Source organism: Balaenoptera borealis (assembly GCF_965194805.1).
Source record: "Balaenoptera borealis genome assembly, chromosome: 13".
NCBI classification, from domain to species: Eukaryota; Metazoa; Chordata; class Mammalia; order Artiodactyla; family Balaenopteridae; genus Balaenoptera; species Balaenoptera borealis.
In genome coordinates this window covers 58,920,039-58,934,199 of record NC_138870.1, presented here as the reverse complement: position 1 = coordinate 58,934,199, position 14,161 = coordinate 58,920,039, and the positions used below count along the sequence as shown (strand labels likewise).

At 43.8% G+C, this 14,161-nt stretch overlaps 2 protein-coding genes across 6 annotated transcripts in view; one reads left to right on the top strand and one right to left on the bottom strand.

Annotated features, from left to right (window-relative positions):
- MYRFL (myelin regulatory factor like) overlaps positions 1 to 14,161 on the bottom strand; it is a gene marked incomplete at its 3' end in the record, with an annotated part of 118,681 nt that overhangs the window by 33,492 nt on the left and 71,028 nt on the right. For all 3 annotated transcript variants that reach the window (XR_014233561.1, XM_082351570.1, XM_082351571.1), the window contains exons 12-13: positions 7,982 to 8,090; positions 7,088 to 7,197 (exon numbers count right to left, since the gene is read on the bottom strand). Coding sequence is in view for 2 of the 3 variants with exons in the window: in XM_082351570.1 (XP_082207696.1) it covers positions 7,088 to 7,197; positions 7,982 to 8,090 (219 nt within the window). The remainder of the gene's footprint in view (positions 1 to 7,087; positions 7,198 to 7,981; positions 8,091 to 14,161) is intronic.
- Positions 1 to 14,161, top strand: part of LOC309609790 (uncharacterized protein) — a 301,740-nt gene that overhangs the window by 272,385 nt on the left and 15,194 nt on the right. For 2 of the 3 annotated variants that reach the window (XR_014233575.1, XM_082351765.1), the window contains 2 exons: positions 11,640 to 11,846; positions 11,944 to 14,093. The gene's annotated coding sequence lies outside the window, so the exon portion shown is untranslated. Of the gene's footprint in view, positions 1 to 779; positions 7,082 to 11,639; positions 11,847 to 11,943; positions 14,094 to 14,161 lie in introns of those variants that run through there. The other variant, XR_014233576.1, reaches the window with a different exon arrangement.

The window sequence follows — 14,161 nt, the reverse complement described above, 5'->3', positions numbered from 1 at the left end:
AGATGAAGAAAAGTCAGCATCATCAGAAAGGGACTGAAGTATCCTTAAAGACTTTATAAGAAATTACTAAAAAAATAGTCTCTTTGAAGACTTCGGCATAAGTTCAGCCATTTTAACTAAATTCCACTTTGGTAAATAAAATGTGAAATTCCAGGTACTAAATCAGTGAAGGCCTGAATAAACGGGGCTATCTGATTTCCAAAGCATTGCCACCACCTTCTGACACAATATTTAAATTGCAGTTTTAGATGTCTGGAACAATGATTCTTTTCCCAACATTTTATTACTAAAATTTCCAAGCATACAGAAAAGTTTTTAAAAAATTGTAGAGTAAATGCCCATATACCCCCAGAAGTAAATTCCACTTTGGTAAATAAAATGTGAAATTCCAGGTACTAAATCAGTGAAGGCCTGAATAAACGGGGCTATCTGATTTCCAAAGCATTGCCACCACCTTCTGACACAATATTTAAATTGCAGTTTTAGATGTCTGGAACAATGATTCTTTTCCCAACATTTTATTACTAAAATTTCCAAGCATACAGAAAAGTTTTTAAAAAATTGTAGAGTAAATGCCCATATACCCCCAGACGTAAATTCCACAATTAGCATAGTGTTCTATTTCCTTTATCACACGTCTCTCCATCTGTCCATCCATCAACCCACCTTGTTTAAATGCATGGAAAAAAATAAATAGCAATTACTTTTTAAGAAGACATAACTACAAAAAGAAATTTCCCAAGAAAACAATAAGTGGCATATTTCTCTCTAAAATTTAGAAACAAGAGAATTTTCTCCCTGCTGCCAGTGTAAGAAGTTCCTGGGAAAGAAGATGATCTACAAACAGGTGATCAGTTGTTAAAATATCCAGGGTTGGTTTTAATAGCATATTAACTCTAATCCTTCGGCTTGGAGTCAAATCAATCAGTGAGTGCAACGGGGAATACTAACCTCCTGTGGGGAACATCACTGCAACTAATGAATGAATTTTATTTCCTCTCTTGATGAGAAAAGAAGGGACTTTTAAACTAACTGCTGAGTAGGACCTTTAAAAAAAACCCATTTAGATTCTGGGCTGGCTATATGAACTTAAATGAATATAATTTTTTATAACTCAGTTTTTCTATATTTAAAAATGAAAAATAGTATTTGTCACTCTATAAAAAAAAATAAGTCATTTCAGAGACACCCAAAGTGGTGGTATCTTTGAGCGGCACCTGAAAAAAATTTATTAATGATTAACCATTTATCAGTTATACTATGTTGTGGACCTAAAAGTTGTGGTCCTAAGAAGATTTGCATTAAAAAAATTCATTTATGAAAGCAACTGTTTCATTGGGGGAAAAAGTGATTAAGGTAGAATTTCAACTCACCATACTAAAGTTAGTTTACTGCAGAACTGTAAAGAATAAAATAATTTGTTTTGAATAGCTTTAAAGATGACCTTATAATCCCCCAAACTGGCTGAGCCAAGTTCTGGACAAACTTTTATCTGATGCTGAAATGCATGCTCTTAAACTGGTGTGCCATATACTATTAGGGAATTTTTAATCATCAAAATCAAAGAGATCTTGGTAAGGTTCATTTTCCTCCCATCTCCTCCATCTCCTCCCCATTTCCTTATTGATCCTCTCTGCCCACTTGGCTTTTTGACACTGTGTTTGCCCCATGTTCTCCTCCTACCTTCACCCAATCCTTCAGCCTTCCCAGGGCCTCTCCTTCTCCTATAGACCCTCCTGGAAGTGTTCTGCTGTCTTTAGCCCTCTTTGTTTCTCATCCTATATGAACTTGAGCGCCTGCAGGGCCAGGCAGGTAACAGGAAGCAGAGATGTGAGGCTGCCCAAGCCCCTCTGGGGGAGTCGCTCCTCAGCACCATGTCACCAGATCTGATATTTCAAGGGAACGGGAAATCCAAAATTTGTGTGAAGATCTCCTAATTTTTAAAGGTAAGCAACACATTTGAAAAATTTTAAAACACCGTGAGGGAAAGATGTCTGCAGGCCAGACTGGGCCACAGGCTTCCCATCTGTGACCTGCGTCCATGACCTTTTCCTTATGAATTAATATCTTCACCCCTGCCTGTAGCTCCCCCTTGACCCCCAACTTCTCTCTCATGTTCCACACTCCCAGTCACCTCTGGATGTTTTCATCTGAATGTTCAAGCTGACATCTCAAACTCGAAACTGAACCCATCTTTTCCCCTAGAAAACCACTTCTCCTTCAAACTGCCTTATGTTGATAGAACCACGTCTCTTCCTTTCACTGAGATTCAAAAACTCATGCATTAACATAAAGTCTTATTGAGAACCCACGAGGTATCAGATACTGTTCTAAACAACACAGGGTTGACGAGGCACATTCTCTGACCTCAAGAAGCTCACAGTGCAGTGGAGGAGACACCAAACAGAGAATGACAACACAATGTGATGGATACTCTAGAAGCTGTCTATCCAGAGGCCTAAGGCAGTGTGAGGACAGGAGCAATCCAGCCATCACGGAATTCATTAACTCAATCAACCAAGATATGTTGAATTCCTCCAGTACTCTAAGCCCTGGGGTTAACACCTCATATAAAGTATTGGAGGTACAGTTTTGAAAAATATAGAAGATTTTTTTGTTCTCATACAACTACCCGGGGAGACTGGCAAAAAACAAGTAGGCAAATAAACAAGATCATTTCAGTTAGGGACAGAAGTCTCCAGGCTGCTGTGAGCAAGTTTGCAGTGTATCCCCCTGCACAGAGACCCAGCTGAGGGGGAGGATGAGGTCTGCACCAGCCAGAGGGAGCTCCTTTTTCTCATTACTGCAAAGGCACTCTACACCCTCGCAGTGGCCCTGGATCTTACAGAGTGAAATCGAGTGCCATGGAGACTCTTTTAGACAAGGTGGTCAGGGAAGGTCTTGCTTTGCAATCCAAATGATGAGATCATCTGAAGGGAGAGTCTTCATGGCAGAGAACAATCAACAGAACAGCTCGAGGCAGAAACAAACTTGGAGTGTGAGGAACAGAAAAAAGGCTGGCGGGGGAGGAGCTAGGAACAAGACTGTGCCTGTGTGTGCAGATACATCATATTCTGAAGGTGTTTGGGGGTTGGGGGGTATGAGTGTTAGGAAATGAGTCAGAAAGAGAAGATTCCATCCAGATTGTGGAGGGTTATAATAATAAGCCAATGAAGAGCCAAAACTGGGAAAGGGAGATTATAGGGTCAGAGATCCGTTTTGTTTTGTTTTTAAGGAAAATGATTCTACTGGCAGCTAGCAGGTCAGTTAGGAGGTTGTTATAATAGCTAGGGATAAAAATGGAGAAAATAAAGAGAATAAAGAAGGAATATGATATACAAGAGATAGTACCTAAGTAAGAACAGCAGGACTTGCTGTCTAACTGGACCCCGTGGATGAGAAAAAGGAAGGCTTGGGAGGCCTCTTGTGATGCTCTCCCCACTGCCGCCAGCCACACCCTCAGTCCCCACGGTCCACCAATGTCTTCCTTCCCTTGTCTCTCAATCTCCCCCCTTCCTTTCCATCTGAGAACACTTGCCTAGTCTCCAGATAGCCTCTCTCCTTCCTCTGAACTGATGTGGCACTTTATGCATCCCACAGATTTATTACATCTCACGTTGTAACTTAGAGCATTATTTCTTGTGTACCTGTCACATCATCCTGCTTAGACTGTCAGCTACTTGAAGACAGGAACCAAGTGTTATTTACCCTTTCATGACTCAAATAGACAATTCCTGCCACATTATGATTGCAGGAAAAATAGAATCAATGAGTAAAAAGTAGCCACATACTAGGTTATGGCAGAGTGGCTTGTGACATGCAGTCTTAAAAACACGCACATACGGATTATTCAAGGCTAGTGAACCATAAGATGAACCTCATCTTTACATAGACTCGGTTGTGAATTTGTTTAAGGCAGTTCTTACATTTATTGTGTGCATTTTTCTTACACCAAGTACACCTAATAATAATGCTCAGGAAATGTAATTACCTGTTCCCAAATAATCACAGAAACAAATTTTAAAAGTTGCCAAGTAAAGAGATAGATGAACACGCCAAAAAGCAGAGCCCCAGTGGTCGAATGCAGGAGGAGACGAGGGTGTCCACTCTAAGGCCCCCTTGCTCTCAGTATCAGCCCCGAGTCCTTTCACTCTGCCTCCCATGGCTGAGCTTTCACTGGGCCACGCGAACCATGAGAAATTTATGAGAAGCAGTAAATCACCCCGTATAAGAGAAGTTTATCTTGCAAGGTCATCTCTCCTGTTAAGAAGAGAAAGAAAAGTGGCTTGTACCAACTTTGGCTGACATCGCTGATCTCCAGCGTTCACTGGTTGTATGGACAGTCTGTAAAGATCCAGCCATTCTCTTTCCTATTTCGGTACCACGTTGCAAAGTACATGTGGGAATGATACAGCAGTCACGGAGCACAACATTTTAACATTTCCACGTTCTAGTTTGCATTTTAGCTTCAATGAGAATTTCCTTATAAAAAAGAGACATCTGGGGGAAGAGAACTGGAGTGCAGAGGGAGAGACTGTATCTTAATTGGATCTCCACCTGTTACTATAGCACACAAAGCCCGGGAAATCCTAGCGAAGGTCTTGAAAACCAACAGCCCTGGGCGCGGCAATCAAGGTTGCCAGGGTGCCCACATGAATAAGGAAGAGTCCAGGAAAGCAAGAGGTTATCTGTACATCCTTCTTATCAGTGAACAAAGAGCATGGGACAACAGGAGCCACATACCCTGCGTTCTTAATGAGAGAATAAAGGGTATTCTGGGAAGTACTTATAACGTAGAAGAGGGATATTCCACAGTGTTGAGGATTAAACCAGCAATTGAAGTCTATCCACAGAAGTGAGCCAAAGAAGAAAGCCGGCCTTCGGAGTATGGAGGTGTGGCCTTAGTGACGTCACCATAGATTGTATCACTACAAGATCCTGTTACTAAGAGAATCGCCCCTTTTCCATTCTGGACTCCTGTCAGTTTTACTTATTTATAAACTCAGTGCCCCCTTGGCATGGACTGCTCCTCAGGTGATGAATGAACCTGGCTGCCTGGAACGGGAATGCCACCCCCCGCTTTCCCAGGTCTCTGCACTTGGCTCCCTAGGAATGAACTTGGGGTGTAACCTCCCCTGGGAAAGTGAGGGGTTGGCCCTCGGAACTCCTGTTGCTAATCATCTTGACTGTCTCCCTTCAACTCACCTGGGAACAGGAAGACACTGGGCCAGGGGAGAACTAATTATTTTGCTGAACAGTGACAGTCCTAAGGGCCCGGGCAGGCGTTACCTACACAGGAAACATAGAAATCTCCTTCCTGAGTGTTCTAGGGAAGGGCCACACCCAGAAGTGATACAGCTGCTACCAGATGAAACGCCAAGAGCCCCACCTTGGCAGCCTGGTGACACACTCCCAAGGCCGTACCCTGAGGCTGACAGCTGTGCCTCTGCTCTTTTCTCTCAACCTAGGAAGCTTATGAAAATGCAAGAGAGTGAGGGTGACTTTATTTTACAAATACCTCTGAATATATTTTATATTTTAGTATATATAAAATAGTTTATATTTTAAGCAAATTACAAAAAAAACTTTAGTGTTTTATTCTTAAAAATAAATTTCTGGGGAATTCCCTGATGGTCCAGTGGTTAGGACTCAGCGTGCTCACTGCCGGGGCCCCAGGTTCGATCCCTGGTCCGGGAACTAAGATCCCACCCGCTGCATGGCATGGCCAAAACAATTTTTTTAGTTAAAAAAAGATAAATTTCTGATGGTAACACCTCTCAAGTGAAGTGATAGCCTCGGTGTGAGAGACCAAAGAATTTCTTCTGTGGAGGACGTGGTCCTGGGAGACAGGAGGAAGTAACTCGACTTCCGCCACTCGGCCCTTGCGGCCCAGTGAGCAGGCCATCCAGTGCTGTTATCAAAGTATTTGTTGTCCAAGAGCTTGTAGGTAGAAGACTGTGGAAGGGCCCAACATGAAGACATACCCTCTACGTTGCTACTCCAAGTGTGCCTTGCTGACCAGCAGGACTGGCAGAATTGGCTTCACCTGGAGACTGGTTAGAAATTCAGGATCTCAGGTCTCACTCCATTCTTGCTTAACCAGAATCTGCATTTTAATAACTCCCCTACTGATTCGTGTACACTTTGAAGTTTGGGAAGCACTGCCCCGAGGAACTGACAAATTACGAATCAGTCTCCACTCAAACATCTCTACCTACTGCCCTGAAAACCCCATGCCTATCAGCCTTCCCTCCATCATCAAATATAATAATGTGATGTAAAGCAAATCAGCCGCAGAGTGAATTTGCAAACCTCGCAAAAGATGCAGAGTTTCACAGAATTAATAGACATGATCTTGGAGAACCACTCAAATCACAACCAAAGCATCGGCAAGCGAGGAAATGGCAGGCTTAGACTCCTTAACAAGCGAAGAGGAAATAATCTACAAGGATGGTGACATTCCTTCAAAAGAGAATGATTTGAATATCAAAGAATTCTGACAGGCCCCTGAGGAAAAACGATGAGGCTCATGAATATCTTTGTAAAAATGACCCACTTTATGATTGTGCTGCGAAAGTCAAACATATAGTTTTGTTGAAAAACTGTGCTCCAAAAAAAAAAAATTCAACACTTCACTCAGTCTTCAATCATTCTAAGGGGAGCACATTGTTTTAATTATAACTTAAATGATATTATGTGAGAGAAATGACACTTTCGTAAGTTTTAGTTCCATTTTTCAAGACAAAGTCTAATCAGAACTTGCTGTCACTATTTCTCCTGATGTTTGGTCCTTGTTTGAAGGGCACTTCTGCTAAGTGGACTATCCCAGGGCCAGTGTTCCTCCAACAAGACTCACTGGACTCCAGTGCTTACTGTTGCATAGTCCTTTTTCCTTTTCCCTTATGAGACTTCTTTTTGGTACCTATGACCAGTGTGGGATAACTGATACCTACCTACTCCACAACTCAGTGAAGAATTTATTTCTACTGTCCCGTTTCCCGGTTGGATGTTCCGTGCATTGTGATACCACAGAAGGGGGTTCGCCCGTGGGGTTAGAGCTCTAGGGTAGGTATCTGTTCAGGGTTACCTTATCCACCATGAGGAAGTTCTCCAGCATCTCTCCATTTTCACAAGTGACATGGCCAACCTCCCTCACGGCTCTGGGCAGGATCTCTTGCACCTCCTGGGCAATCATCCCTAGACACAAACACTCCAACAGGTTTCATCAGGAAAAGACCTTTCTGGAGAAAATCCTCCCAGGCCTACCTCAGAATGGGAACACTGACAATGACACAGGATATCTCTGCAAATAGATGCTTATCCCCCCTCAGCATTTGCTTTGATCTACGAGGCATTTAAAGCAAAGGAGGAATTTGGAGCCAAGGACCACTAGAGAATTAAAAGTGGGAGTGTTGTTTTCTCCAATCTTTCTTGAGATTCTGAGCCGAATGTTGGAAGGGGTTAAGTACCTTCAGATCCCTGTACATAAACATGAGGCTAGGGCATCGGATGGATTTTCTTTCTTTTTCTGCAGGAGGGCCCTGCCCTCTGAATGGTCCTTTTTTCTTTAGAATTCCTGGACGAGTATGAACATCACTCTGCACTTCCCTGACCTGGACCTGCCTGTCCTGCCACCTCCCCTCTCTATCCCGATGCTGCCCAGTGCTGCCTCTCATACAGTTTGCGCTGCCATCCGCCCCTCGGCCCTCATCCCATGAGCAAGAGGACGCCAGTGAAAAGAGACAATGTATTCAAAATCCTCCACCAGTACCTTAGGGGGTAGGAGTGGGGATGGGGGTGTTGAGGAAAGATGACAGAAATTTCTTTAACTTTTCCTGTTCTGGTGATTATGGCTTTCACAGAGGACAAGTTAGACCGACAGGATGTTGTCAAGTGCCATAGCATACAGCCTCCAGATGAAGAGGGAATTAGAACTTTAAAAGTTGACAATATAAAATTAAGAAGGGAGTTGTGTGTGTACCTGTTTGATGGGCAGTGTTTATTCCCATCGCAGATGCGAATTCAGGCTTGTAGTCGTATTCGACAATCCTCATTTGGGCTATTCTTCTCAGCTGCTCATTTGTGTCAACCTAATTTAATTAAAGAAGATCAGATTTCACCCGCTTAGATATTTGCTATTCAAATCAAGGCCCAGAGTGACCCAGAGAGATGAAGAATGTTGGGAATGGGATTGTCCTTTCCTCTTGCCCAAACTATTTTAAGAGAAATTTATGTTTTTCTCCTCCAAGAAGCAAAAGTTTCAAGGTTCATGTCGGCGGCTTCCATCCACTGACTTATAAACTGAGCCTGGGTTCCTATGGCTAAATTACAGGGCAAAACTTCCCTCATTCACTACTCTGGCCTCACTTCTGTCCACTGAGAGTTGAACCGTCCTTCTGAGAATGGGGGTTGATCACCTTGGAGAGAAAAAATTTCTATCCAGGATGGCAAGGTATCATTTCCAAATGAGTACACAATATAAGCAGCTAACAAATACAGGCCGACCTTGTATTTATAAATTAAAAATGCAGTGCTTAGTTTAAGTAACAACCTATTAAGAATGGGTATATCGTATATCATTGAATTGCTTATGGACATCTTGCTGGAGAAAATTGTTTCAAGTGGCAGTTTGCTAGCCCAGATTACCCATCTGCTGGTCCCTCAAAATCCAGGCTACATTCCTACAGATGGCTTCTCCCCCAGACCACTCTGGTCAGCGATGGTGTCCTCCTTGGAGACAACCACTCTTACAGGTAGTTAAAAGCACTCCCAACTGTCACTGCAAGTTCCTCAAACAAAATTTCACTGGGTCCCAGCAAAATGATAAAAATAAAGACAATATAGTGGATTTTTCCTAAAGCTAAATGTGCTGATTCAAAGGCTTCCCTTTTGAGTTTTTTTTTTTTAATGAATTCATGGTAATAGCATGATTGATTTTTTTTAACAACCTTATTCCACAAGTAAAAAGTTGGCAGTCCTAGGCGGGTCCTTAAATTTTCTTTTAGAGAACATAACTGGATTATGAAACCAGTGGTCTCTTGGCAATTAAAAATATACCGCCTGGACATTCATCCATATGTTGGAACAACCAGAAATGCTTTTCTGTTGTTTTAAGAAACTCCTGCTTTGGCCCTGAACCCCTCCCTGGACCCACTCTGTCAAGTGAGCAGGAAGGTTCCTCCAATATCATAAAGGTTCTCTGTCCTTCACCAGTTTGGTGGGTTATCAAATGTTGTGACTTTGTGCTTAACTGGATAAATGGACTAACTTTACTTCAGGTACTTGTTGGGGAGTCTAATTTTGAGCTCACTGCTGTTTTGATCATTGCTGTTATCAAAAGCTTGGTTCAGTTCTTTCACTCATTGCTTCATTTGACTAATATTTACCAATCGCCTTCAACATACCAGGCACTACCCTGAGTGTTGGAACTTTAAAATGATTGCCTTTTTAAAGTTCATGGTCTAGACAGGCAAACAGATTCGTCCAATAAGATTATATTACAATGTGAGAAATGCAGGGTGATGATGCAGTTATGAACAGAGAATCATGGCAACTCCAAGGAAGCACCTAAAAGATTCTCAGGGGACCGTAAAAGAAGGCTTCCCAGAGATGGTGAAGCCCAACCGAGATCTTGGCTTGTTTCAGTTCTCAAACACGCTCTGCCCCTTTCACTACAAGGCCCTTGCTCAGGGCATTTCCCTGCCTCAGAAGCTCTTCCCTCCCACTCCTCTACCTCCGCCTCCCTCCATTTAAAACACCTCTTCGCCAGAGAAGGATTGCTTGACTTCCAGGACTAGGAAGTTTCCCTCTGCCTTATGTGCTAATGGCACCCGTTCTTTTCCTTCATAGCATTAATCAAAGTTATCACCAGACAATTAGTGAGTCACTTTTATTATCTGTCTTCTCCTACAGAAAGAACACCCCATGAGGGCAAGGACATATTTGAGGCCATGATTTTCTGTTCGTCACCACATCACCAGTTTCTAGTACAATTCCTTGCATGTAGTAGGTGCTTAACTAATATTTATAAAATAAACTAATAACTTTAAGATAGGAGTTAGTCAGGGAAAGATGAAGGGTGGGGAAGAGGGTGGAAAGGGTAAGACTAAGATAGGGATGCTGGGCAGAAAGAACACCATAAGCCAAGTCCCGAGGCAGCAAATCCCCTGAAATGCCTGCACAACCAAGGCAGGGTTTGGCATGACTAGACTGTAAAGATCAAGGTCAGAGGAGGGAGGGCCTTGCAGGCCATGCTAGGAAGGAACAGTCACAATCTCATATTGCCCTGTGCATACACCTGTCACTCTGAGCTCCTTCATTCATTCAACAAATATTTAATGAGTAGCTACTATGTGCCAGACACTATGCCAGGCCCTGGAGATGCAATGAGTTTTTCTCATTTGGAGCTTAAATTTTAATGAAAGTTCCTTTCCTGAGGGTGACGCCTGTGTTTTGTTTGTCTTAGGACCTGCATAGTGCCTAGCACAGTGTCTGACAGGTAACAGGCACCCAAACTTTGAAGGAAGGAAAGAAGGAATGAAAGAATGGAGGTAGTGAAATGGCAGAACAATCCCTGATGCTAACAGAATTGAAGGCAGGGGGTCAGTCAGGAGCTGGCTAGCCTGGCCCTGCACTAGCCAGGCCCTGCCCTGTTCCCCACTCCCTGCACTCTGGGAGTCCCGGGCCCACTTGCCTGCTTCTCATTATCCCCTTGGTTCCTGCACGAGGTCCCATCAGAGACCAAAGCAGAGGCAGTGTCAGTTCCTTTGCTGCAAGGGGAAAGCAGAGGAGGATGTGCCCTTCACTCCAACTGTCCAGGCTACAGAGAGGGAAAATGACCCCTGCTGTCTAAGTTGGATCCTTGACTGCATTTTTCCCGAACTCATATTCCTGGACATAGCAGTTAGGTTCGCTAGTACTACTACCACTGTATTCCAGACAGATTTTTGGCCAAACAAAATTTTGAGGGTTGGCTTGGGGACCTAAACACCTTCTGTAACAATCTTTTTCTAAGAAAATGCTTTTGTGATTTCTAATGCTGTGTTGTAGACTTTCCAAAGCTAAATATAAACTGCTTGTATTGCATGCTCCCTATGGCCTGTACTCTTGGCCCAGGAAAAACACTTGAGGCAAGGACTGTGCCTCCTTGGAATCCTCTACTAAGAACTGTACAAAGGCCGTGCCTTGCTCATCAGTGTGTGTTAAGAGGCTAGTAAGTGAATTTGGGTGTCTAATCTGATCTTGCCCACAGCAATTTTGGAAAGTTTTGACCATGAATGCAAAGGGCCATCTCTGTCATGCTGCCTCACACCCAAGGTTTCTATATCTTAACTCAAGCCTTTCACCGCAGAGAAGACACTGCAGACCGTGAACTCCAGTCCGTTCAGGAAGGGAGATCTCATTACCCATGGCCCACAGCCCGGACTATCAGCCTCCCATCAGGAGCAGCTTGAATGGCACTGGCTCACCCTGAACTTCTGCATTTGGCTTGTGGCCCGGAGGGGAGACTTTGCATGTTTGACTTTCTTGAGCTCTTCACACATTTGTCTTTAACTAGTACACTGCTGGTGCGCTTGGGAGAAATTACCTTTGAGCATTTCACCTTAACTGATCTTTTTTCCCCTGGCTTTTCTTTTTAGCTGTTTGCTGCCTTATTTTCAGCCTTCACCACAGAATTTGACTGGTGCATTCAACGTTCAACTTCCTTTTTTTTGCATTGACATTGCTGTTCTTCACGCCCCTTTGGTTTGCAGCATACCCTTTTCACCCTAATTTTGCTCAGTTTCCATTGTAAAAGCTGCATTTCCTCTCCAGTCTATCATCACCTCTGTAAACACCAAGTCTGGGTAAGTGAAACTGCTCTTCCCCGAGGCTGACCTCATTTTCCAGTGCCTCCGTTTCACAGGTTTCAGTCACATCTGCTTTATTGTCTCTCTGTCTTAGATGTGTGTCCAGATGAACCCCAGAGATCTCCTCCAGGCCTCTGCACGCAGAGTGCTTGCGTGCTTAATATCCGCAAAGCCACCTTCACTGCCTTGAGCGAGGAGACGCAGAGTCAGGCACGGCAGCAACGGATGTTCATCCTCCCAACACGGTATCAGGCAACATGTTTGGCCACTACAGTTGTCTCACAGCAGCTAATTCAGAAGCCAGCTCTGGCTGCCGTGCGTCCTTAATGGGAAATGCCTCCAGTCCTACGCTTGCAATCAGGTCAACCAAAGGTTCACTTCCCAGCACATTTGGAAGAATGGCCTTCTTTTTAAAAGTTGGAAAAACTGAGTCAGAGAGAGGTGAAGATGAAGTTTACACGTCTGTCAGCACCATCATGTCTCTTGTCTGTAATGGTGAATGGGATAGACAAGATTTCTAGAAACATGTATTTCATAAATGTGGACAAATTATTAAGGACAAATATATTAATGTGAAATAATTTAACAGATGAATTACATGTAATTTGCATTTTTTGCAAGTAAATAATAGTAATATCTATTTGCTTAGCCTTATACAGCTAAGAAATGTTTCCCATATATGAGCTTAGAAAAAGCTCGTAACGTGCGTGAATATGGGCATTCCCTGTTCACAGAATGATAAATAGAGTCATAGAGCGTGTCTGGGCCAAAGTTCCCGGGCGAGTGGGTGCCAGAATCAGGACTAAAACTCTGCCTTCTAACCAGAGACCAGCTTCTCTTTATTCCCTCCTGCTGCTGTGAGCAGGAAGGGGATACAGGAACTTCATGTCAAGAGCCTGGATTAAGTGACATTTCACTTCATGGAGAAGTCTTCCTAGAGGCATTTGAGAAGTTCTAGGGAACCTTGTTATTTTGAGGCAATATGTTTTCTTCAAACCAAGGAACACCATTTAAGGACATTTAGTGAATGAAGCTCTGGGGAAAGCCCAGTGGTAGCAGGAGTGGTGGTGGAGGACTTTCCCCACTTGTCATCTTCCATTTACATTTAGATAAGGCCTGGTGGAGAACTGTATAGCCAGTTGCAAGGATAAGTTTGAGTTGGTGTGATCTGAAACGCAGCCAGTTCCTTTCTTTCTAAAAGGCAGAGGCACGGTATCTAAGACTGGTATCTTGAAATGTATGTGAGAACCTTCTAGCCCTGAGAGTTCCCATCAGGCTAGGAGGTCACAGCTCTTCTAACATGAACCACAGCTTCGCAATCAGTATAAAAGTCTACAATTACAACCATTCTTTGGAATCCTCTCAGCCAACGAGGACATTCCTTGGCTGGCTTAGAAAAACCAGTGCAGATTTGCACTGGGAAAGGAATGCAGTCTGGAAGAATGGCCAATGATTTACAGATTAAGTCTCCTATTAACTAAGAAAGAATAAGGAAAGGAGGTTTAAAAACCATTCTGCCACCGCTGCGAAAATGTTTACAGGAGAAGCAGTGTGAGTGAGAAGGTGGGGAGGTGGCAGAAGCGCTGAATGGGACACAGAATTGAATGGTGGAACCAGGAGTGACCTGGCATCGTCATCGGGATCCCTTAGGTCTTCATAGCAGTTGTGACTTTCCGAGATGATTCAGTACTTACTATCTCAATGGGTTAAAAATTATAAAAGACTCGGTGGGTTCAGGCAGAGAGGCACCATTTCCATCTTAGATAAAGACACTGAGTTTCGGCGAGGTTAGGCGTTTTATCCAGGCAAGTCCGAAGTGGATGAGCAGCCTCCCGATTTCGAGGCCTGATTTCTGATTGCCACTAGGCGCCTGCCTCACCACAGAAGGAGAAAGTCTTGACCCATAACCTGGGGAAATGGGATTGCCCGAGTGAAGCGTGAGGAGGTGGAGTTTCTCTAACTGCTCCTCAGAGAAGGATGCTGAGTGGGGAAGACAATGGCTGGCAGGCCTGGTGCCAGGGACTCTAGGAGGAAGGGGCTGGAGAGGTCCAGGAGAAACATGGGCAGGAACTGGACTGAGACAGCGTTTGAAAGATGAACGGGGGGATGGAAGCTTGGAGATGGAAAGGAAAAGGCAAGCTGCAGCAGCTGACAACGGAAAGGCAACGGCCTGTGGAAAATAACTCAGAGACTTCCTGCTTCTGAAGCCAGTGCTATGCTGTCATAGCCCACTGCTCCTGGCAGGTAAGTCCATTCTCTTGGGTAGGAACTGCTTTACAATTTCAGCAGAGATGCCTAACGACTCCAACACC